This window comes from Elephantulus edwardii, unplaced genomic scaffold, assembly GCF_000299155.1.
Source record: "Elephantulus edwardii isolate Elephantulus edwardi_28Jun2011 unplaced genomic scaffold, EleEdw1.0 scaffold00118, whole genome shotgun sequence".
Classification (NCBI taxonomy): domain Eukaryota; kingdom Metazoa; phylum Chordata; class Mammalia; order Macroscelidea; family Macroscelididae; genus Elephantulus; species Elephantulus edwardii.
The window spans coordinates 8,263,246-8,288,368 of record NW_006399868.1 but is presented as its reverse complement, the minus strand read 5'-3'; the positions used below and the strand labels follow the sequence as shown (position 1 = coordinate 8,288,368).

The following is a 25,123-nucleotide window of genomic DNA, read 5'->3' as shown; positions in this document are numbered from 1 at the left end:
AATAATAATAATAAAATAAAAAAAAATGAGGATCAAGACACTTTGTTTCATGTACTTCGGCCTTGCTACCATTAGAAGAGGCTGGTTCCTGGAAGGTCATAAAACAGAGGATCAAAAAGAGGAAAACTCCAGACAGGCTGGACTGACGTGGTGGCTGAAACCCTGCTCCCCAGCACAGGGAGGACCGTGAGGATTGTGCAGGCCCACACCCTCTTCTCTGCTGTACACAGGGTGGTTTCAGCCCACTCCATGGCATGCAACAACAACAATTATAGTTATTGCTTGATCCATATGCCTCTCCAAGCATCCTGGGAGCTTATTAAAGGCAGGAATTATGTCTTTCCCAGTTCTAGTGTCTCTACGTTTTACATAAGGAGCTGTACTGGTGTCATCCATAGTGAGGTCTATTGGTAACCCGACCATGGTGGTTCAAATCCTCCAGTGGCTCCGTGAGAGAGAAATGGATAATCTCCCATGTGATTTACAGCCTCTGAAAACCTAGTGCAGAGTCAGCTAGGAGTTGGCCTATGACTCGAGGGCGATGGTGGTGGGGAGATACTTCTTATCATAGAGTTTGATGAATGAATAAAAGAAGCCATAAACTCAGCGGGTTGACGGAACGAAAATGTATTTATATGTTAGGTCCATTTGACGTTGAGTTACAAGGCATAAAGCATGTGAAGACATTCTCAATTATTTGCATCACAGCTGTGTATGATGTCAAAAATCATGTCTGCATAAACGCTTTCTCTAATTCCGAATCAGACACTTGGAGCTGTTTTCCCCCTCAGTGTCTAATTGAGTAAATCTCTTGATATTCTAACACTAGGACTAATTTTTTCCCCCCTAGGATAAAACATTAATTAAATGACTTAGGAAATTGTTCTTCTCAGGAATGGCGGCTCTGATCTTCGTATTTGCCCCATTAACTTTTAAGTTCAATACATTTTCATTGAACTCACACGGACGTTAATGCGAATTGTTTTTCACTAATTGGTCTATAGGGACCACAATGATAGTTTTGGTCTCCTTTTTTAAGCTTTTTGTTTTCCTTGAAAAAGTTACTAACTTTATTAATAGTCATTAACTGGAGAAGCGATGGTTGGAATTCAGAGAGAAAAATCAAGGGGGAGAGAGGACGGGCTCTGGTGTGATCTCCCCCGATCGGTGGTCTTGGGAAAACACTGCTCCCAGTATCCAGCCATATTAGCACAACTCAATTGTTCTTCACTCATTTATTCACCAGATGAGCAAATTTTACAGTCGAACGTTTGTGGAACTGGGACAGAGTATTTTTTTAAAAACATATTTATGGAATCTTATATTAAATAGGGAGCTCTGGTAGCCAAGTGGGTCAAGAGTTGCCCCGCCAACTCCAAGACAGATAGTTTGGATCCACCAGCTGTTCTGCGGGAGAAAAGATGGGAAATCTCCTCCCGTGTGCTTTACAGTCTGAAAACTTGCCGGATGATCAGTCATGAGTCAGCTCCGACTTGACAGCAGTGAGAGAGAGTATATTGAAAGCGGAGCCATGGAGAACAGTGGTGAAGCCCTGCTGTTAACCAGTGGATAAGGTGCGAGTTGAAAAGTCGGCAGTTCAAGTCTCCAGGCTCTCTGAGGGAGAAAGATGCAGATCACCTCCCTAAAGGTTAGTCTCAGACACTCGGTGGATGGTTAGCCTACAGGTGTCTCCCATCTGGAATCATGAAATAGCTGTGGACTGGACTGTTGAGTCGTGTTCCAGGTTGAGAGGAGTTCTGGGTTTACAGTGGTTCAGTGGTGGGAGCTTAGTCGCTGACCGAGACGCTCCCAGTTTGGACTCTGTTGTCATTTGCAGGAGAAACATGTGGCAGTCTGATTCCGCCAAGACTGCAGTTCTGCTCTGTCCTATGGGGCTGAAAGGAGTCATAACGGGCTGAGCAATGTGGGTACACTGAGTGGCCCCTGAGTGATTCAAGATTTTTAGGGAACTTAAAGGTTGGTGGTTAAACCCACCCCCCAGCACTGTGGGAGAAGGGCCTGGTGACCTCCTTCTGTGAAGATCACACCAAACAGCCCCCCGGAGCACTCCCCCTGCCACACTGGAAGCTGTTGGGAGCTGGGGTGGACCTGCAGGCAGGGAGCCGGCTTGGGTTGGAGCATTCCCGGGGAGACTGCAGGTGATGGGGAGGTGCCCTCAGCAGTGACCATGTGTGAGAAGCCAAGAGCACACATTCCCTGCTTCCCTCACTTTGAATGAAGTGACACATAGGGCTCATTCTTCAGTCAAGAACTCTTTCACGATTGGTTCAAAAGAAAGGTGAGTGCTGTTCACTGTCTGGAAATACACCCTGGGCACCTTCTGCCTGAGAAAATCAGATCGAGCACAAAACCTGCAGGCGGGGTGTCCACAGTGTGGAAGTGTCAAGTGTCAAGAGCAGCACATGTTTATGAAGAACTGGACATGTCTACCAACCCTACAAGCATGCCAGAGACACAGCCAGAGAGACAGACCCAGGGGAGTGCACTGAGCCTCAGAGAAGTGGACTCCAGCTATGAAAAAGCTTTACAAATTCCCCAGTTAACTTACTCTACTTATATTACTTATTACGCAACATTGGGGGTAGATGTGTCAGAGATAGAGAGATTGGCTCAGGACAGGGCAGGGTTCCGAGCTACCGTACATAGAGAGGGTCACTATGAGACACAGGCAACTCGATGGCACACAATAACACAACATAGAAGAGTAGTTTACAATATAAAAGAATATACTTGATTATAGCAATCAATGCAAAGTTAGTATTTTACAGCATCTAAACATGAGCTTTGTTGTTGTTGTTGTGGTTGATTGCCTTTGAGTTGAGCATGACTCATAGTGACATTATGAACAAAAGGCCTGACCTCTATCTCCTGAGCTATTGAAGGGTCATCTGTAATTGTGACCCTTTCTGTCACAATTACAAATACCATCATGTAAAGAGTGGAGGGTTCTGTGAAAGAAGGGGTGACAATGGGACTGCTTTTAGAAATGGTCAACTGATGATACCACCTATACCTCCAAGTGGCACTTGAGAAGATGGTGTCCCCACCATGTCTGTGTGGATGTAAGGGAAGAACTGTGCCGTGCTGTTGTTGCCAAGGACTCAAAGGGACTCTCTGAACAACACACCTGTGTCTTGCCCCACCCCGTACCCACTGTATGATCTCTACCATCCAAGCCTGTTGTGGGATCTCACTGAGGGTCTTCCTCTCGTTCCCTGACATAAAACTGGAAAAGGCAGAGGGCCAGGGAAAGAAAGTTGTGCCACAGAGCTATAAACTAAGGAGGTCACCAAAATATAGACCACTCTGAGGTCAATGACTCACTTACGGAGAGTAAGTAAGAAGATAATTATTCATTCATTTCTCCTGGAGCGCAAATACTTAAAAAAGTGGACCATGAACTGTGCTGATGGCTGCAGAGAGATTAAGATGAGGTTTGAGAAGGGACAAGCTTTGCAAATGAGAGACCACTGATGGCCCTGAAATGAGCTGCTTTGGTGGCAGGGTGGACGCACAAGAGAGAAGTGGAGATGAGCGATCAGAGAAACATGACAGACACTCTTGAGAAACGACGCTGTGCAGACAGCAGAGGACAGGGAGCCACCACTGAGCTGGATCTGACAGAATGACCTCAGGTAGTGAAACACCATCGGGTCCTGTACCCCCTAGTGAAACACCATCGGGTCCTGTACCCCCCTCAGGAGTGCTGCCAGGTGTGAGCTCACTGCTGTGGTCACTGTGGAGCGAAAGAAGACCTTTACAAATCTCAAACATGCTTTTCACCTTAAGGGGCTAAGGTGGCCTCGTCACTAGGAGCTGCATGGTTAAGTCAAAAGCTGAGCCTCGCTGGTGGCTTGAATCCATCAGTGACTCTGAAGGAGAAAGATGGGCCTTCTCCTCCCACGAGACTCACAGCCTCCGAAGACCCGAGGGAGGATCAGCTATGGGTTGGTTCTTACCGAGGCTGAGTTATTTGTACATGTTTTATGCTGATGGAACTCACAGCGCAGAGAAAGTGATAACACGGAAGCGTGACAACCTTGTAGACTCACTATCACTGAGATGAGGAGCAGCTGTAATGATCTTGGTAAACTAGGAGCCTCTGCTATAAATGGGGGCAGGTGGGTCAAGGTGTGTGGGAATCAGGAGGCACGTGCCGGGCGTCCTCAGTGGTCACCCTCTTCCTGCGACATCAAGAGCAAGGCAGCTAGCCCAGCATGAAGCCAGAAGAAAGGTGTCTAAGATCTCAAACAAAAGGCAAGTTTGGTGCAGCTGTTTAAAAGATTAATCGATCAGGGAGATAATGGGGTGACCAGTTAGCAACAAAGAAAAGTTGTAATCACCTGATGATCTGTGGCCTGAACCCTTTTCCGGGTCTTCAAAGCCTTACCCAACGCTACTTCCAATCACCCCAGGTTTCTGCTCTCTGCCCTGATCCCTGCAGCCAACACAAGAGATTTCCCCACGCTGCCGCGTCCCCTGTAGCCTGTGACCAGGACACTGAGTTGACAACAAGCCCCTCTTTCTTCTGCTTTATTATTTTCCTTTCCGTGACATAATCCCACCTACACAGAAACACGTGGGCACATATCTCACGTTTCCCCCAATGGCCTCTTTAACTTCATATCCTCTTCAATCTTCTGCCTTATTTCTCTGTTGCCTTCACAGAAAACTTTCTTTTTCTGCGGTATAATCTTATAACCCTTGATCAAAGCACGTGTATTATTTGTTTCCATCAGCTACCTTCCCATATTGCAATACTTATGTGTTCTCTGACATTTCCAACTGTTAAAACACTCTAACCAGATTTTCTCTAGACTTCTAAGAAGAGCCAATAGCAACACATTAATAAGACCTATATGAAATTGCTGGTCCAGTTCTGCTAGGCATAGTGCAATAAGACATTGTTAAACAAGTTTATAAAAAGGAATTTGGGGATGAGTTTCATTTTGTTCTATGGGTATTTGAATTCTTCTTGATTTTTGCTTTTACTATTATTTATAAGGTGCTATGAAGGGGAGATAGGACTTTAGCAGTTACTTAAAACGTAACATTGTCTCTAAGGATACAATTACACATCAACAAGCTGATGACTTTCTCTGCAGGCCTGGTGATTTTTTTTTCAGAAATCTGTGAAATCTGCACAGCACTCTGACTGTATTGTCCTCCTAAAATGCAAGGTGACAACTGTAATAGACAGTCAAAGAGAAATTGCTGTGTGATTGTAAAAGGAGATAAATTCCTCTCCCAAAGGCCAGGCTCTCCAGGACTATTCCCACAGAGCACTTCTCAGCCCTCGACTGCCTCACTGGACTTGGTGTCTGCTCATTGAGGCTTAGGGTGTGTGGTTATAACTAATATGAAGAATGACCAGGGGCCTCGAGAAAGAACAGTCTAGATCCTTACCTACTGTCCATTTTTATATTTGAGCCATGCAGCAAAATTTAATAATGTATTGGGAAAAAATGAACTGCCAGTGAGGGGGGAAAGTGAGTGTCCTGACACACTCAACTTTATAGTGTATATAGGTACAGAAATCAATGGCTTTAAAAGTGCTACCAAGTAATCCGTTATGTGCAAAGAACTAGCGGAACGAGTCCCCACAGGTTCCGAAGTATTTTCTTTATGAGCGTGAGGCGGCTGGGAGTGGGTGCTGACCTGACAGTGAGGAACAGCGACATAGAAAAAGGAAAGACCCTAAAACAACGTAAACCTTTCCAGGGGCCTGAGAGGCTGGACTGCACCTCATCATCAAGAAACAAAAAGATGCTCCCCACTGGACCATCCTGACAGATGGAGAGAAGACCGAAGCGCTCAACACTTTCCTTTTACTTGGATCTGCAGACAGCTTCGATGGCAGCAGAAGTCAGGGATCAAAAGGACATGTTTCATTGGGAAAATCTGCTCAAGGACCTCTCCTACGTGTTAAAGAGCAAGGAAGTCAAAGAAGTTTTAAAGCCTCAGCTGCCTCTGATGCACGATATTTTCAACTGCGTCCTATGCATCTGAAATATGACAATGAAAAAGGAAGACGAGAAGAATCAATGCCTTTAAATTGCAGTGTTTGAGAAAAGTGCTGAATATTCCATGAAGTACCAACAGAACAAACAAATCTGTCTTGGGGGAAGTGTCATCAGCGCGTAGAGGCTAGGATGATGAAATGTCATCTCATGAGCTCTGGGCTTGTTGTGAAGAGGTCAGAAAAAGACACTGTGTGGGGAAAAGTGGAGTGTCAGCAAGACAGAGTGACCGACACGGTGACTGAAGTGACGGGCTCATGCATGACAGACTGTGAGGTGGAGCAGGAGGGCCAAGGTGATGATCGGTTGTTCACAGGGTCACTGGGCGTCACAGTTCCCTCGCTGGCTCGAACACTGTCATGGTGACTTTCTCATCTGCTTTCTCTCTCAAGTTTCCTAATTCTCAGTGTCAGTGACCCCAACCTACCTGAGCCAGGGGACACTAACCTGCTGTGCTTACCTCTGTGGATCAAGGATGGAGAAAACTTTGGATCTAGGCTCCTTTTGTTGTTACGTGCTGTTGGGTCATCCCTACTTCATGCACAACATTGGACAAATCTGAGCCCAAGGACCCCTGCAAAGTTCCAAAGGGCTGGGGTGTCCGTGTAAACACTAACAGGCCCCAGACTCAAGCCGGGGTATTTTCAATCGCTTTCAGTGAATAGTTGTTTACCACCAAGTTGAACATGAGGACGACTGAAGAAGAATGTAGGCCATTGGAGTATGTGTGGCAGAGTTCTGAATATATGGACAGACAGGGGGACAAATCCACCTTTGTTGGCATAAATACAGCCAGAAACAACTGCTGTGTCTGTGTTTAAAATCCCATGTGGGATTGGGATGTTCTTGCTATGTTAATGACAGAGGATTAGTGCAGGCTATACCATGTCTCATGTGATAGAAATTGTTTTTGCTATTTATGTGCTGTCTAGGCTGACCCTCTCATAGCTGACCCTCAGCTGGGCTTTCAGAGGCCGTTAATCACACATGAGGACACTGTTCATCTTTCTCAGCACAGCGGGCAGATCCGAACTGCATGCCTTTGTGTTGGCAGCACAGCTCCTTACCACTGAGCCATCTGCGCTCCCTTTGTGATAAAAGAGAGGAAACAAAACAACAAGCAGGGTTGGGGCTGCCTGGGGCCAATCTCCGTGGAGTTACCCAAGGGATCGAGAAGCAAGCCCAAAAGAGAAGCCCTCCTTCAGAGTTGACAGAGGGAATGCTGACACACAGAACTCAGACTTCTCGCCTCCCAAAAGGAAGCTCTGGTAGCACAGACCACGTGGCATTGTACTGCTAAGCTTACAAAGGCCACGCTTCTCCGGTGGTTCTAATCCACTCACTTCTCTGCAGGGGAAAAGCGGGCCCCTCCTCTCATGTGACTGACAACCTCAGAAACCAAATGCAAAGCCAGCTCTGAGGGGCTTCCAACTGGAAGCCAGTGAGAAAGAGCACCTTCTGAACAACGAGGAAATGAACATCTGGCATAGCACGGCTACGTGAGAAAGACAGGCGGCTCGGAGTCAGAATCACATTGACAGCAACAGGCTTGGTTTTCCACCAGTAAAGAAAAACAGGTCATTCAAAATTCACAGGAGAAAAACACAGAAATAACAGTGTACACAAGGTCAAACTTCTTTAATCAAATTCTACTTTAAAAACGTCTTAAATCATCATTTTAATGCTTGTGTTTAGAAAGCAAGAAACGCATTCTCTTTGTACCATTAGAGGGTATATAAACTGATATTATTATTTTTTAAAGCAAATTGCTCTATTGTAAAGAGCCTTTAACCTGGCATTTCTTCTTAGAAAAGCCTTTGCAAAGAAAATAATTGGAGGTTGGGACATTATGGCACAGATGGTCAGCATGGTCTTATTATTTATAATAGTTCATTCTGGAAACATCACAATGATAATAATGGCACAGCCATATGCTAGGATATCATTAGAAACAAAAATAAAAACACTTGGAGCTGGTCCTGATGCACAGTAACCGTACAGGACAGGGCACAGGAACCGTGCGGGTCGGAGCACAGGAACCGTATGGGTCGGAGCACAGGAACCGTACGGGATAGAGGAGAACTGCCTCACAGGGTTTCCAAAGCTGGAGTCTTTACAGGACCACACTGTTTCCTTTTCCTCCTAGGTAGTGGCTGCTGGGTTCCGACTGTAGACCTTTCTGTTAGCAGCTAAGTGCTTAACTGCTGCACCACTAGGGTCCTCAATGGTGCCATGTTGCTGTTAAGTGCTACAAACATGCACTGACTTACAGGGACTTTATGACAATAAAACTGAACACTGTCCATTCTTGTGTCATTCTCCCAATTGTTCTAACATTTGAGTCAGTTACTGTGTCAGTTATTGTGTTGTCTATTTCAGTGAGTGTGTCCGTCCATCTCACTGAGTATCAGTCACACAGTCCTCAGCAAAACAATGTCCTTGGCTGTGAACCAAAAGATCAGGGGTTGAGACCAGCCACTTTGTAGGAGGAAGATTCCATAAGGATTTGGGACCTAGGGCATCACAGAGCCATTAAAATCTGAATGTCAAAAGCCGAAGAGGCTTGTTCTCAACATTGAGAAAAAATATGGTGGATGTACTTATGTTTGGAACACTGTGGCCTGGTGGATAAGTAGTGAGACTGTTAACCCAAGAGCATGTGGTTTAAATCCACCAACCGCTGCTCAGGAGAGATGAGCGACTTCCTCCCACGTTACTTACAATCTCTCAGAACCAACTGGAAGTTGAGCTGAGTCAGGTCTGACTCAGTGGCCATGAGTTATTCTTTGTTATATTTATTCTAAAATATATAAAATATATTGACTAGAAGCACGCCAAATTATCAAAAGTAGCCAGCTCGAGATGGAAGAATTTTGTGGGATTTTAAATTTTTCTTTCAAACTCCTTTATTTTTTTAACCAAATTATGTAACGTATTGAGAATTATTACTATAAAGGAATAATGCAGGCTTACAAAGACAATAAATGTAGCACAAAACAAGTCCAGCTTATGAAGACAGACTTCTGATCTTCCCTAATGAAGTGCCAAGTTCTGGTCCTATCTGCACATAAGAAACCCCATTCAGAAAAGAGATGGGCTCCTTGCATCCTATTTTTCTCTAGGGAAGCATTTTATCAGGAAGAAATGACCACTTCCCAAGGGAAGTGTGTTCATCAACAACATACCAAATGGTATAAAACCTAATCTCGTGAGGTTGGAAATGCCCCCACTACTACTACTAACATCAGTTGGGCTCTTACTTCTCAATTGCTGTGTTTCAAATCTGTTGCAATGGCAACTCAGATTTCAAAGACACATACTCACGATTATGAGCTTTGCTAAGGAAGTTAGAAGTCAAGTTGGCAACGGAATACGATTCCTTAGTCAAGACAGCATCTCAAGTGTGCCTCAACCTTGAGTCCTGAGGCTTTGCTGCTCTTGTCAGGTGCATTTGAGTACAATCCATAGCAATCCTATGAAGAACCTGTCCTGCCAATTTAGACCACTGTTCGAAAGCTCTCTTAGGTCAGCCAATAATGACAGCTCCTCCTAGTCCTCCAGGAAACTTGGGTGAAGGGTTCTGGCTCCGGCTCTGTGGGGCAGCAGTTGAAAGGCACCTGGCCTCACACAGTCTCTGGTTCTCCACTGTGGTTGCTTGGTTCACCCCAGTAGGTCTTGGTCTGATGTGAACAGGAACACCTATCCCTGAAGGATACATTCTTTACTGCTTCTTCCTTTCTAGTAGTGAGAGTTCCATCCTCTGCTGCTAAGTCTGCTCTATTTAAACCCCGTGGGATGGCAACGTTGACCAATCCCACCATTTGTATCCGCCCCATGACACGTTCATGCCCAGCTACATGACAAGAGTCAAAGGTGCAGGAAAGCCAATTTAAAAAATAAGCTCATCACACTACAGCAATAAAAATGTATTTAAGAGAAAAAGATGTGTTACTGACCTGAGGACATTTGGAGAATCATAAACATTTAGACTTCTAACTTAAATGACAAACAACACGGTCTTATTCTCCTGAATGACCTTGGAGGCCTGGAGGTTGCTGTCGTGCGCTGCCTACTCTGACTCACAGCAAGGCTGCGGCACAGAGCACAGTCTCCCACAGGCACTCTGAGCTGTAATCTTCACGAAGGCACACGGCCCAACCGTCTCTGAGCCACCGCAAAACAAACCCCAGCCACTAGCTTCATTCACTCTCCCTCTTTCTGTAACAGCGAATATCTCTCAGAATTTCTCTCGGTTTGCAAACACAAGCACAAATGTAGGTGTTTCTGGTACAAGATAAGGATGTTTACTTCCATAAAGACTAGTCTTAGAACCTTATGAGGAGTCTGCTCTGTCTGGAGGGTCACCAAGAGTCAGTATTCATGCGACGGTGGTGACTAATACAGGGCTTCTGTGAAAGTGAAGTGAAGGAGCAGAAAGTGAACTTTCAACAAGCACTGGGTACTGGCATTTCTAGAAGCTGGAAATTCTAATACTTGTAACACAAAGACTACTGAAACCCCAAAGGCTCCGTTTTCCAGGCTGTGCCATTATCAGAAGGGATGTGGTTCAAATCCACCAGCCGCTCCCTGGGAGAACGATGAATATTTTCCTTACATGTGATTGACTGACTCTAAAAACCTGCTGGAGGGTCAGCGAGGGGTTGGTTTTGACTCCACAGCATTTAACAATGAATAGTAACAAACAGATCTTAGTATTAGAACCTAACAGAAACATCATGACAATGATGAGAAAAGGTTGAAGTTGTTGAGGATTTCATTTTACTTGAAGCTACAATTAATAGCAGTCAAAAAAATCAACAGACTCATTGGAAAAATCTGCTCTCAAGGCCTTCCAGGAACTGTGAGAGGGGAGGCGAATGAATCGAAAGATGAAGCTGCACCTGACCCAAGCCATGTTGCTTCCAATCACTTCAATAAGTGTGTGGAATTTGAATAAGAAATAGGAAAGGCTGAGGAAGAATAGAAGCCCTTGAATTGTGGTGGTGGAGAGCAATGAATAGTCTGGAGATTGCCAAACCCCAAATAAATCTGTCTTGCAGGAATACTTCACAGAACGCTCCTCAGAGGAGGAAATGGTGAGACTTGGCATCATGCATGGGATTTGTTATCAGGAGGAAACAATCCTGGAGAGGACATCATGATTGGTGAAGAGGAAGTTTGGTGAAAAAGCCAAAGAGCTTTAAGGACCTGGGCTTACACAGTGGTTACAACAATGGGCTTAAGTCTAATTGTGAAGAGCATCGAGTCAAATACAATCCCTAAGGATCCTAAGAACAACGGATGTGAAAGCTGTCCTGTCCTGTGCCATCCTCATTATCTGTGATAGACTTAATCTCAGAGCTGCAGTCACTGTATCCATCCATCTCTCAGGGGTCTTCCTCTCGTTCACGGACCCTGTACCTTTCTGAGCAGACAGAGGAGACGGCGAGGATCACGATGCAGGACTGGGGAGTGTTTCAGTCTCTCACACCTGCAGGAACTATGGGTCAAGATGACAGGACTCAGCAATAAAAACCACTTCGATTAAAGGAGTCTCAGCATGGCAGAGAAAATGAATCACACTTCCCAATCACCAAGAGGCTGATGACATGGCACTATCCACAGGCACTTCAAAAGAAGTGCCTAGCAATCTCCTTCCAAATCCACCCGTAAGTAACTCTGCTATTGAGATGGAACCAGTTCATGACCCTTCGCTGTGTTTCTAACCCTGTAAACCACACGGATGAAGAAAGTCCATCTTTCTCCCTCAGACTCTCTGGCCTTTGGGTTAACAGCACATCTTCCTGTGGACTAAGCATATTATATATTCTAGTTCAGTAAGTGATTTCCGGGTTCTTAAAAGTGTGCAAATAGCCATTACAGTTTAGCTAGTTCTCTACTAGTTATCTAACAAAAGATAAAGAAGAAAGCCAAGGACGGAAAGAAGAAAGGACCCATGTGACCAATGCTTCATCTGTCCAGAGACCAGAAGATAGAGATGAAGCCCAGCTATCTCCACAACCATCGTGACCAGGGCCAGAATGGGTGGTCCTAGATAGAATGGAAGGAAACTGTATGTATGGCAAAGCTCAATTTTTTTTAAAGGTCTGAATTACTGAGTTGGTAAAGACCTGCACAATTCCTGAGACTATGATAGATCTTTCAAACTTGGAATAGAAACAAAACCTAGAAGTGACCAGATCACCATACAACAAAATAACAGAGGTGCTTCAATTAAATAACCCTTGAGTACTGTGCTCCTTTTTACCCACATACTCACACCCACACTTGTTGACATGGTTAAGTTCCAAAGACAAGGGCATTATAGATACAGAGGACATGGCTCTTGTGGCGTAGTGGTAAGAAGCTGTGCTGCAAGCCCAGAGGAATGCGGTTCAAAACCCCTGGCCGCTCTGTGGGAGAAGGATGGGCAATCTCCTCCTGTTACGATTTTACTGCCTCTGAAAACTGCTGCAGGGTTAGCTGTGGGTCAATTCCAATTCACGGCCTATAACATCATCATTAACAACAACACATGATTACTTAATGGCAAATGACATTTTACATAACCGTCTAACCACCGAGAACCACCGCCCAGCCAAGCTGACACTTCACCTTAACCAGCAGTCGGCATTATTTTAAACTCATACCTCAGTGTTTTTTTGCTGTCAGACAGACATCAATAAAGTACAAAATAGTCTAATAGTATATTTTTAAATCATTGTCATAAATAAAAAAATCAAGACAGTGAGATGGCTGATAAAAGAGGGGTAGGTCTATAAGTGTAAGTAAAACGATGATCCACTTGAGACCAAGCTGTCAATGTTATCCCACAGCAAAGGTGAGAAAGCCTGTAAGGGCAGGGAAGCAAGAATAACTAAAATAGAACAACCAGAATGGAAATGAAAATGTTAATGCAAAGAGGAGTATTTAACAAGATATGTAGAAATTGTTGAGTGGGAACATAATTTGTTGTGTAAACGTTCACCAAAATCCCGAGAAAATATTTTAAAATTCTGATATATATAATATAAAAAAGATACATGAGTCGACGGCACTTAACAACATAGAGTGAGAACAGTCAGCCTAGTGGACCGAAAGTGATGCTACCAAGCCAAAGGGGGGTGATTCTAATCCGCGGGCCTCAGCCCTGTTTTTCACTGTTTTTGGTCAGACATTCTTCTAGGTCTTACAGTCCTGGTGTGTCCACTTGCCATACAGAGGTAACTTGTGGTGGCTGTGAAGCTAAACACTGTGACACTGATGTGTCAAATGCGATAATGGTTACCCATGGGGGACAGTGTTTGGTGGAGCTCCCCGATTAAAACAAGCTTGGAAGCAGGAGTGGCATCTACTTCCGAAATAGCTTACTTCTGGAAAATCTATGAACCTGGAGAAAGGATGAAAGTCACACAAGTGTTGAGGACTTTCGTTCATAGGGTCGCTATAAGTCGCTTACAACTAAACAGTACTTAACAATAACAACAACATACTGAACTTTATGAGAATCTTACTACATGAAGAGACAAGAAAATATAGTATTGTAGCAATCTGCAGAAAAGAGTGCATTCTATAGATAATTATTAAACATTTAATATCAACACATCATAGCAAAATTATTCTGAATGAAGCAATCAACAATCCAGTCATATATTCAATTCAACCTTACTTAGGTTATCAATACAGATCTGAAGAAATGATAAATTCTGTAATATCTACCTCTTACAAATCAACGGGCACCATGGACAGCAGAGGTCACAAGGTCCCTCTGTTTTGGGTCACCCTACTGAACTTACCTCCCCGACTCAAACGTGAACCAAGTTGAATCTCGACCATATCTCCTCAACGAGCTGAGAGGCCACATCACCAGTTTGACCTTGGCATTGTGGATGTCCCAGAGATAGATATTCTCATGCGTGATCTGCATGGTGCATTCACCGTAAATATCCAGGTTGGGTGTGGGCATGAGGTACACATTGAAGCGTTCTGCAAATAAACAAAGGAGGAAGGTCACCCAGGATGAGGAGTGTTGACTCCGACGGCCAGCTGCTCAGTCAGTCCGAAAGCAGATCTGGGTCCCAGATGCTTTGCTCTGTTCTGTGAAGGACCCAACCCCAATGCAAACTCATTGCCCTGAGTCAATTCCCACTCACAGTGACCATGACCACAGAGGAGAACTACCCTGGGCTGTAGGGTCTCCAAGGCTGTATTCCCAGTGGGAGCAAATTACCCCCTCATTCTCTCATGGAACCACTGCCGGGTTCAAACCACTGACCTTCTGTTTAGCAGTTATACACTTTTGCCACTCTGCTACCAGGTCTTCTTCTGTATAAAAGCTATCCATCTTCTTTTTACATGCATTCACTCAGTTGCTTATTCTTCAATTGAATGCACTCAGCATAAAACCAAATAAAATCCAATGCCATCTAGTTCAATCCAACTCAGAGCAGCCTCCACTGATCTCCTCAGCTGGAAATATTTCTCTAGTGGAGCAACTGGTAGATTTGAACTGCTGGCTTTTTGGTTAGCAAACAACATGCTACAGGGTATGTGTACAATGGAAAAGTAAAAGTAAAAATCTAACGACACATAACCTGAAGGTCTGAAGGGATACAGCATACACACGTTTTCCAAGAAATGTCTTATTTTCAATAATCAAGAACTTACTCTCTAAATGGATCTAACATGTATCCTTCTGTGAGGAGTGGCTTTGTGTAATTAACCAAGGCCTTACTCCATTTCATCTCTGTGACATATTTTACACTGAAGTAAAATCAAGGTGACTCGTTTCTGCCCAACTGCCAGCCTTCTGGTTCCCAAAGCTGTGACCTTTAGGAAGAAGACAGCCTTGCCATTTACCTGAGGCTTTGAACAGACCACCTGTGTGTTAGCAGCCCAGTGTTTAACACACTGCACCATCAGTTTGCTTAAAGAAATAACACAGAACCATGCATCGGAAAGCTGGACAATGACTAGGGATGATAGAAGGAGGACTTTAAGCTGTGGTGCTGAAGAAGAGTACTGAATATACTATGGACTATAAAAAGAACAAACAAGTTCATCCTGGGGAGAGTGAAACCAGGCTGCTCCTTGGAGGCAAGGATTCAGAAGCTTTGTCTGACATACTTTGGACATGTTGCAAGGTAGGATCAGTACTTGGAGAGGGATGTCATGCTTAGGAGGGTGGAGGGACAGCGCATGAGAGGAAGACCCTCGATGACATGGATTGATTCAGAGATTGGAGTAATAGGGGCAGGTGTATCAGGGACAGTAAGATTGGCACAGGATAGAGCAGGGTTTAGGGCTGTTGTACATAAGATCGCTATGAGTCACAGGTGACTCAACTGCACATAACAACAACAACAATAACAACATTTACAACATTTACACAGTAAATAGTTCAAGATGATTTATATTATTCCCAGCTCCAAAGTTCCTGGAAGATTGAAACATCACAACAGCCACTCTCCCACTTCAGAAGCTTTCAGACTTAACCGTCCTCACTTGGCACATGCAATAAGTATCCTGAGATACACGCCATGCAATTAAACCCGCAACACACAGCATGGTGTACGCCGTGCAAACGTGTGCCGCTCTTCAGAAACTCACAGTACTGCCACCAGACTACTCAACTCTGTCAGAATGCAGTTATTTTTTATCATGTGGCAAGAGGCTCGAGAGCAAGGTGCCAGGTACCATCTGCTCAGAGCACATGGTCACCGAGAGCTGCAACACCTTCATTTCTAGAATAAATCAGTTCACTTAAAAAAAAAACACACCAAATCTCAGACAGGTTTTTAAATGATCCTAGTAATTGATATTTTTCTTTCTTTTAAAAAACTTACTTTGCATTTTGCTATATCTCCAATTAAATCATGCTCAACATAGAACATATTTTTTAAAAGGTAATTAATTCAACTAATACCATATTGTGTAGGGATAATTTCTACTAGAGTAATACTTCATTCTAATATTCAAGCACAACCATAGATGCTATTACACTGAATATTAAATACTGGACCCTATGCAGTTATTATAGCATGAACATTTTTAGATGGAGTATTTAATTTCTCTTTTATAGCTGCATTTAAAAATATTTATACTATAATAAATATATTGCTGTTGTTGATTGCCTTTGAATCGAGCACGACTCATTAGTGACACTACGAACAAAAGGCCTGAATCCCCTCTACAACTATCGACATTTATCAAAGTTCATAGAGTTTCCAGAGGCATGTTGTTTAGGAAGTGGATGCCACTCCTGCTTCTAAAATAAATATCTAGGGTTCAATATACAATACTACATTAACATGTCTGACTAGGTTTGCATATTAAAGGAATGCTGGTGGCTCTGTGGTGACATGTCAGGCTGCAAACGGAAAGGTCCATGGTTTGAATCCATCAACTTTTCTTTGGGAGAAAGACGGTGGATTCTCTTCCTTTAAAGAGTTACAGACTCAGAAATCAGACGTGAGGCTGGTAGGGGTTTGGTACAACTCAACAGCACTGCTTTGTGAGATTTCACAGTAACTATTCTTTGAGAACATATTTTTAAATGAATATATATTATTCCATTGTGTAGCTGTGTTGGTAATTTATTTAATAATTCCTCTTTTGATGAACACAGATTATTTCAGTTCCTGTCCAATAGGTATTAAATGTAATAAAATCAGACATTTTTAGCTCAATTTAATGAATAATTTATTCTTTTCTATTGATTCATGGGCTTACTTTATTCTTGTGTATAAATTTTTGTTCCTTTTTTATATCTTTGATTATTAACTTATATTGAGTACGTAAGTCTGAATTATTGGATTTAGGTGCAAAATTGTGAAGACTCAAATTGCAAAATCACTTTTCATATATTCCTCACAAATACTTAATCATATCAAATAGGCAGGGTACGAAGTATTCATGAGAATGTATCTTTCCCAGATTGGAGAATTATATGTTAATTACATCCTGCCTTAGCTTATCCACTTCCTAAACCACATGTCTCTGGAAACCCTATGAACTCGATAAGTGGTGATAATTATAGAAAGATTTCAGGCCTTTTGCGCATAGGCTCACTCTGAGTTGTGCTCGACTCGACAGCAATCAACAACAACAACAAGTACCTATACAAATGACAGAAATACACAGAATTAATTTAAAGTGAATCAGAGATTTAACAATGGCTGAAAATGTTAAAAGTCTTTAAGTAAAAGCATAGAAGTATTGCATTGGTATCTAGCCTTCCAACACCAGAGTGTTAGGCAAGACCCCTTCTGGATCATGTAACAAAAGACAAAAATACATGTGATCTCATCAAAATCTAAAATTACACATCAGAGAACTTCATCAATAATGTGAAGAAATAATCCATAAATCAGAAAAACTGGGGAAAGCCATACTTTAGATATTGTTGTTGTTATGTGCCATCAAGTTACTTGTGACTTGGCCTAGTGGCCCTATGTACCACAGTTCTGAACTCTGCTCGATCCTGAGCCTATCTCACTTTCTCTGACACACCTATCCTCATTAACCCAACTACCGTGTCAATCCATCTCATCTGGGAACTTCCTCTCCTGTATTGTCCCTCTACCCTTTCAAGCATGATGTCCTTCTCCAAGGACTGGTCCCTCATGACCATATGTCCAAAGTATATGAGATAGAGCTTCAAAATTCTTGCCTCCAGGGAGCAGCCTAGTTTCAATCTCTCAAGGATAAACTTGTTTGTTTTCTTGGCAGTCCATGGGATGTTCAACACTCTTCTCCAGCACAACTGAAAGGCATTAATTCTTCTTCTGTCATTCTCAGTCATTGTCCAGCTCTCTGATGCATAGCAAGTGATTGCAGAGACCATGGCCTAAATCAGGGACATCTTACTTTCCTACTGACATCATTGCTTTTTTAGCACTTTGGAGAGGTTGCTGGCAATAGCTTTCCCCAGAGGAATTAGTCTTTTGACTTCCTGATTGCTGGTGCCAAGAGTATTGATTGTGGAGCTCAGTAAGCTGAAATTGTTAACAACTTCAATCTCTTCTCCATCTGTCATGGTGTTGCCAGTTGGCCCAGTGGTGAGAATCTTCATCTTCTTGATGTTAAGTTTCAATCCATATTGAAGACTATAGTCCTTGACTTTCTACAGCAAACACTTCAGGTCCTCCTCAGTTTCAGCGAGCAAGGTGTGTCATCTGCCTAATGTAGTTTGTTAATAAGTCTTCCTCCAATCTTGCTGCCACATTCCTCCTTATAAAGTCCAAATGCCCAAACTATCTGTTCTGCATACAGATTTAAAAGGTATGGAGACAGGATGCATTCCTGACAGAATCCTTTCCTGATTTTGAACCATGCAGCATTTCTTTGCTCTGTTCTGATGACTGCTTCCTGGTCCAAGGATAGGTTTCACATGAGCACAATCAAATGCTCTGGGATTCCCGTTCTTCTCAAGGTTAGCCACAGTTTGTTGTGATTCACACAGTCAAATGCTTTTGCACAGTCAATGAAACACAGATAGATATTGTGCTGGCACTCTCTGCTTTCAGCTAAGATCCATCTGACATTGGCTATGATGTCCCTGGTGACACAGTCTCTTCTTAACCCAGCTTGTATTTCTAGTAGTTTTCTGTTGATGTTCTGTTCCAGTCGTTTTTGGATAATCTTCAGCAGGATTTTGCTTGCGTGTGTTATCAGTACCTTGAGTGAAAGGTTACTGAGCAAATTGGTTTTCTGTTCAATCTTCCATATACATTTTGTTTTAGGACATTAATTATATTCCTCACATTACTTCCACACTCTTCCCAAATCCTCCCGGATTCCTTTTCAATTCATCCTTCTTCACTCTCCCTTCAGGTCTGGGGTAAGGAGTCATCTTTGAATCCCCCAGCTCTCATGCAATTTACTGCCTCTGAAAACCCACCGTAGAGTCAGTTGGTTCTGACTTGATGGTACACAACACAGCACCTTCCTTCTGGGTAAATGCAGCCTTTTGATCTTGTTTGGTTGCTTATTCCAAGTTGTTCGTTTTCGCCTTATAGTCCTGCCGATTGTTTGGAGGAAAGCTGGGTCCAAGGGTGAGTTTAATAATTGCTGCTGGGAAAACCTTTTGTCTGTATGCAAAGGCTGAGGTTAGACAAGGGTCAAAGTCTCAGGGATTCTACAAGTATCTGTGAGACCAGCATCCAGATTTTTCTTGTAACTTTCACTTTATCTTATGTCTGATTACAGAAATTAGGACTTGCTTTAGAACTTTGATTAGAAAAGTTGAACGAAGACTTTCTTTCTTTGGTACCCAATCTATTTAGCATTTCATCATCAAGAAAGATGTGTACACTGGGTCCTGTTGCAGGTCTGGGCTGACTCTACTGTGCTACTATATTTTGTTTTCAGATAGCGGCTAATGTGAGGAAGATTAGAAGCTGGTGGACAGGTGTAGACATAACCTGCAGCTAACCGCAGCACATTCAGTCTAAATTAGGCCAACCTTAGCCGATCCATCCACGCATGACTCATAAAGACAAGCTGACAAGTCTATGCCAGTGGAAAAAAATTAAAACAGGTTTTTGTTGTTAGAGATAATGCTGTTGTTATTATGTGCTGTCGAGTCACCTGCAACTCATAACAACCCTATGTACAACAGCCCTAACCTCTGCTCTATCCTGTGCCAATCTCACTATCTCCGACACACCTACTTCCTTTACCCACTGAATCAATCCATCTCATTGAGGGTCTTCCTCTCTTGTCCTGTCCCTCCACCTGCCCAAGCATGACATCCCTCTCTAAGGACTGGTCCCTCCTTGCAACATGTCCAAAGTATGTCAGATGAAGCTTCAGAATCTCTGCGTCCAAGGAGCAGCCTGCTTTAACCCTCTCCAGGTAAAACCTGTTTGTCCTCCTAGCAGACCATGGCATATTCAATACTCTTCTCCAACACTGCAGCTCAAAGGCATCAATTCTCCACTCATCATTCCTAGTCATTGACCAGCTCTCTGCTGCAAGACCATGGCCTGGATCAGGTGCACCTTAGTCTCCAGACTGACACTGTTGCTCTTCAGTACTTTGGAGAGGTCTCTGACAGCAGACTTTCCCAATGCAATATGTCTTTTAATTTCCTGGATGCTGGTGCCAAGAATGTTGATTGTGGAGCCGAGCAAACTAAAACTGTTCACAATCTTAATCTCTTCACCATCTATCATGATGCTGCCAATCGGTTTCTATATGTACAATTCTGTGACACTGGTAACAGTTTTTGAGTTGTAAAACCATTCCCATGACCCTTTTCTGAATTGTTCTTCCTCTGTTAACATAAACTAACTGCTCCCTAAATTTGTTAACCATTTTTTCTAAGATGCTCTTGTCAGTTCAATCCCATGTAGATATATCTTAACAGAGCTTAATGTTCAAGCATGCTAATGAAATTGTGTGGCAACACGGCACTGTTTTTAAAAGCATCCCTCTGTAGTTTTTGTTTATAAGCTGGTCTCTCCCACCATTTCTTCAAGCTTCTTAAAAGTAGTGATCATTTTTGTCCAATTCTACATATCCTCAGCTTAGTTCTTACATATAATAAATCCTCCAACATGTTTGATGGGTGGACGCTGAATGAGTGAGTGGTATCCAACAGCGCCGCGTGGGATGGAGGGAGGGTGGTTGCTATGGGAACTCAGATAACAGACTTAGAAACAACACCAGAATCCTGCTCCATTATGGAGAAAGGTTATGGATGTTTTCCGGCTGCTGTAAGAATTCATATTGATTCCAGCCCACTCACAAAAAGCACATTTGCTAGATCCAGACAAAAAGAGAAACCTTTGGAGTTGACCCTGAAGTAAACAAGTGGCAAAGTCAGAACTCCCTTTCCCAGTTTTCATACCAATAGAAAGTTCTCGCATCAACAGTAAGATGGACATGCCCTCTGAAGTGACCTACAAATGAAATTGCATGGATTTCTCAAAAGTGAGTAGCTACGATGTTTACTTCTGCTATTGATAGACAACACTTGTTTTCCAGAATTTCTTATGTTTGTTGAATCCTTTGTAAGTCACTATCAGATTATAATTCTGTGTAGGAGTACTTTCTAAACCACTACAGGCCATGTTAAGTGTCAATAATAGACCTCGAGATCTTAGAAATGGAAAGAATTTCAAGTTTGAAATATCAATTTACACGAGCCTACTGTTTCAGTCCCATCCATCTTGTTGATGGTCTTCCTTTCCTTCACTGACCCTTTTTTTTAAAAGGTACATAAGAACCTTTCTTTTCTTTTTATACTGTTGGAAATCACTTGATGATTCTTTTTGTAAAGTATTTTGAAATTTTATTATACACTGGTTTGCTTACAAAGTTCGTATACATTGTGTTGCATACAATCACTCTCATGTGTTATGTTTTATAAAATTAGTCACAATTGGACCTTTCCCGTCATTTCACCCGGGTCCTTCTCGATTCCTTCACCCCTTCTCTCCACCCACCAAACTGCAACCTTTTACTTTTTGAAGCGTGATGTCCTTTTCCAAAGATTATCCTCTCCCAACAACATGCCTGAAGTATGTGCAACAGTCTGAAAATCTTGGCTTTTACATGCAGTCTGGCTGTACTTAATCCAAGGCAGATTTGTTTGTTCTTTTGGCAGACCAAGCTCAAAGAACAAAGATTTTTCACCTTTGAGTACTTAAGAAAATTTACATAAAGCCAAAGTGTCAACAGCTGTCTTAAAATATGGACGAGAACACTGGGGGCCATGAGGTAAACCAGTTAGAACAGAAGGAAGCAGACACTGACGTGTTTGACCAAGTGCACTGGTCATTTATGGCTACAACCCAGATGGCAGTAGGTGTTACTGTGTGGTGTTTTTTTTTTTACTAAAAGTAAAACTTAAAAATTCTGTAATAGTGATGGAGGTCTGATCATAGTCAACTTTAAAGGCTTATTATGGTCTTTAAGATTTTAATTAGTTAGCCAAAATAACAAAATGCTGTTCGAAGTTTTATGTAAAATGAATGGGTTTATTTTTTTGAGAAAAGGCATTGTTTTCAAAGCAATCCTGAGGTGTGAAGGTAAGAGTCCAGATTGTCAATCGTGTCAGCTCAGTAGACTGTGCAGCTCATATCCTGATAGTTATTCCTACGTATGCACCTCAACTATAACCACTACCCATCTGTGAGTGGAGGCGGCTCAGGGGCCGTGAAACCCTATGTATTTGAGGGTTTTATTCCACAGGACATGGAGCTGAGATCAGCTCGACATGAACTAACAACAACCATCATTACAAGGGAAACTGTAAAAGAAAATGATGAAAAGTATGAGTGGACTGGGGACGTCTGGTGTGTGGTCTGTAAGGAGCTGCATGGATTACCCAAAGGTTGAGCCTCTTCAGGAGTTCAAATTTAGGAGAGGATCTTTAGAATAAATATGGGTTATCTTCTCCTGTGCAATTTAGAGCCCTGGAAACGGACAAGAGGGTCAGCTCTGAGATGGCTCCAAAACAACGGCAGTGAGTTGAATGATGAGTCTGCGGGGTGGAGTTATGGCCCTGAAGGTGGCATGTTCAAGTCCTGTGAGCAGTAACCATGAACATGATCTGACTTGGCAAACAGAGTTTATGCAGATGTGCTTAAATGAAAACAAGGTCATACTGTGTGAAGCTCCAAGCACTGGTGTCTTTATAACACAGGGGACTTTGGACAAAGACACCACAGGGGGAGGAAGACATACGGAGATGAAGGCCGAGGTTGCAGTTCCCCTGAGCCAAGAAATTCCAAGGATTGCCAGAAACCACCAGAAATGAGAAGTTGGGACAAATTCCACTGTAGAGACTCTGGAGGAACCTTAGTCCTGTGACAAATGAACTGCAGACTTCTGGACTCTAAACTGAGAGAATGTCTCTGCTGTCATCGTCTATCCAGCGTCAGGTACTTTGGTACTGCAACGCGAGGAGGCCAACCACAGGCCACCAGGCCAACGATTACTCGTGGTGTTTGTCGCTCTTGTTCGGCGCCACGGAAATCCTACATGCAGACGAGGGAAATGCAAGTTGCTCCTGTGCCATCCTCACTCTCCGCCGTCGTCATGCCCTGCCCCTTGAGGGCCCTTCTGTCCTCCGCGGACTCCACTCTTCTCAGCACGGTGTCCTTCTCTGGACTCTTCTAAGCATGGTGTCCTTTCCTAGAAAGGTGTCCCCTCCTGGTAACCCAACGACCTCAACTAACTGCAGCGGAGTAGGAATCGATTCATCACTGACCTTGCAGTGGGTTTTCTACAGCTGGAAGGTGCACAGAAGAGACTTCCCTCCTTCTGAGTCCCTGGTGGGTTTGAACCCCCTGCCACCTCCGGAGGAGGATGGTCTGTGGGTTAGCAGCACCTTACAACTACACCAGAGCTCTCTCCTCTTGAAAAGTTTGCCAAATGTAATTGAATCCCTTTGCATCCAATTGGGATTATTAAAAAGCAAATGCAAGAAAAGTGACGGCTTTGGCTTAGGAATGATTATTATTACTGTTTTTAAATATTAAACTTTGTATGATATTCGCATCTGGCTTTGTCCTTTCTTATTCAATTCATTTTGGCCACTCCCTCAGCCTATCACATGTCCTTCAATTCCAGGCTATTACATACCAACCACCGTCAGTCCTGGGACCCTCCATCAGCTGATGGTGTGAACCTGACCAGCAGCAGCCTGCCTCCAGCTTCCCCTCAGTGCAAGGATGGACCCACATGCCTAGCCTTTCAGTTGGTAGTGCAACAGAGAGCCAACTATGCCGTCAAGGTTCCCTGAGTCATCCGTCTCATTTAAAGAGTTCAAGGAATGTGAAAGCGTGTTACCTGGACATTTAAAATGAGAAGGCAAGTCATTATTATAACTCAAGGAAGCACAGTATCCACTTGGATGGAAATCCCACAGAACTTCAAGTCTTTAAAGGGAAGCGCAGAGCCCACACTGAAAGGTCCTCAGGATCCTCCCGCCCACGGTCTGATCCAGCAGCGCTCGTCCCATTTCCTCTGCGGTGTCTCAGGGACACTCATCAGCACTGTACTTAAACAGAGAACGGGCACCATCCTTAAAGCAGTGGGACTGTGGACTTCCTGTAGTACCTATTACTGCTCTCAGGAAACAAATCAGTGGATGGAAATCCTGGAAGCGGACTGGAAACAAGGAGTGAGTCAGGGAGGCACTGAGGTTCTCATGTGACTGCAAATCCCAAACACTGGCAAGTTTGCTGTTTACGTGCATGGCAACCTAGCCGTGAACAACTAGTTCCTGCACTCTAGTGACAAGAAAGCAAGCAAACGAGGTTTTTTAATGGGCTCTGGTGATCATAAATAACAGTGTTGTTAGTGATAACAAGACTGCAATCACCAGCTACCTCCCCTGTGCTATCTCACTTATAATCCACCGAGCATTCCAGAATTTGTTACTAATTTGTGATAATCTGTTAGAATAACTCTCACTCTTTCTCAACACTAATCACCACATCAGGAGCACTGAAACGTTTCTATTCTCATATCACTAGGAGTCCTGTTGGCACAGAGAATAACGCATCAGAATGCTAACTGAAAGGCTGGTGGTTTGAATGCACCAGTGGGTCCAGAGGAGAAAGATGGGCAGACTCCTCCTGCAAACATTTACCGCTTGGACACCCAACAGAAGGCCACCAGGAGTAGAAGTCGACTCAGTGACAGTGGATTGCTTTGGTTTTGGTTTAGAGAATTTAGAGAACGATAACCTCAGTGTTAGCTAAGTGATAAGAAATGCATCAGTACAACTCCATTGTCAGAGGTGCTGGAGCCTGTGGTCTTGAGGGAGTTGTACTAACTCTAAGGCTGTTTTCTCTGGAGGTTTGTATCCACTAGTGGCTCCCCAGAAAGAAGACGGGCAATCTTCTCCTGTGGAACTTAGAACCTTAGAAACACAACGGAGGCTCAACTGAGCGTTGGCTCCAGGCAGACAGCAATGAGTTTGTGTTTCATGAGTCAAGAAGATGAAGACGGAATCCTTGCTGATGTCGGAAATGTGCTTAGATTGAGCACAGAGCGTAAGTAAACAGTGCTGGAAATATAACAAACGGATGCTCCTGACCATAATAAATTGACACTATGTTGTG

At 43.4% G+C, this 25,123-nt stretch overlaps 1 protein-coding gene across 1 annotated transcript in view; it reads right to left on the bottom strand.

The window, feature by feature from the left end:
• The window catches only part of DOK6 (docking protein 6), a 297,299-nt gene that overhangs the window by 94,853 nt on the left and 177,323 nt on the right, over positions 1–25,123 (bottom strand). The window contains exon 5 of the mRNA XM_006892744.1: positions 13,838–14,027. Within this exon, the coding sequence (XP_006892806.1) occupies positions 13,838–14,027 (190 nt within the window). The remainder of the gene's footprint in view (positions 1–13,837; positions 14,028–25,123) is intronic.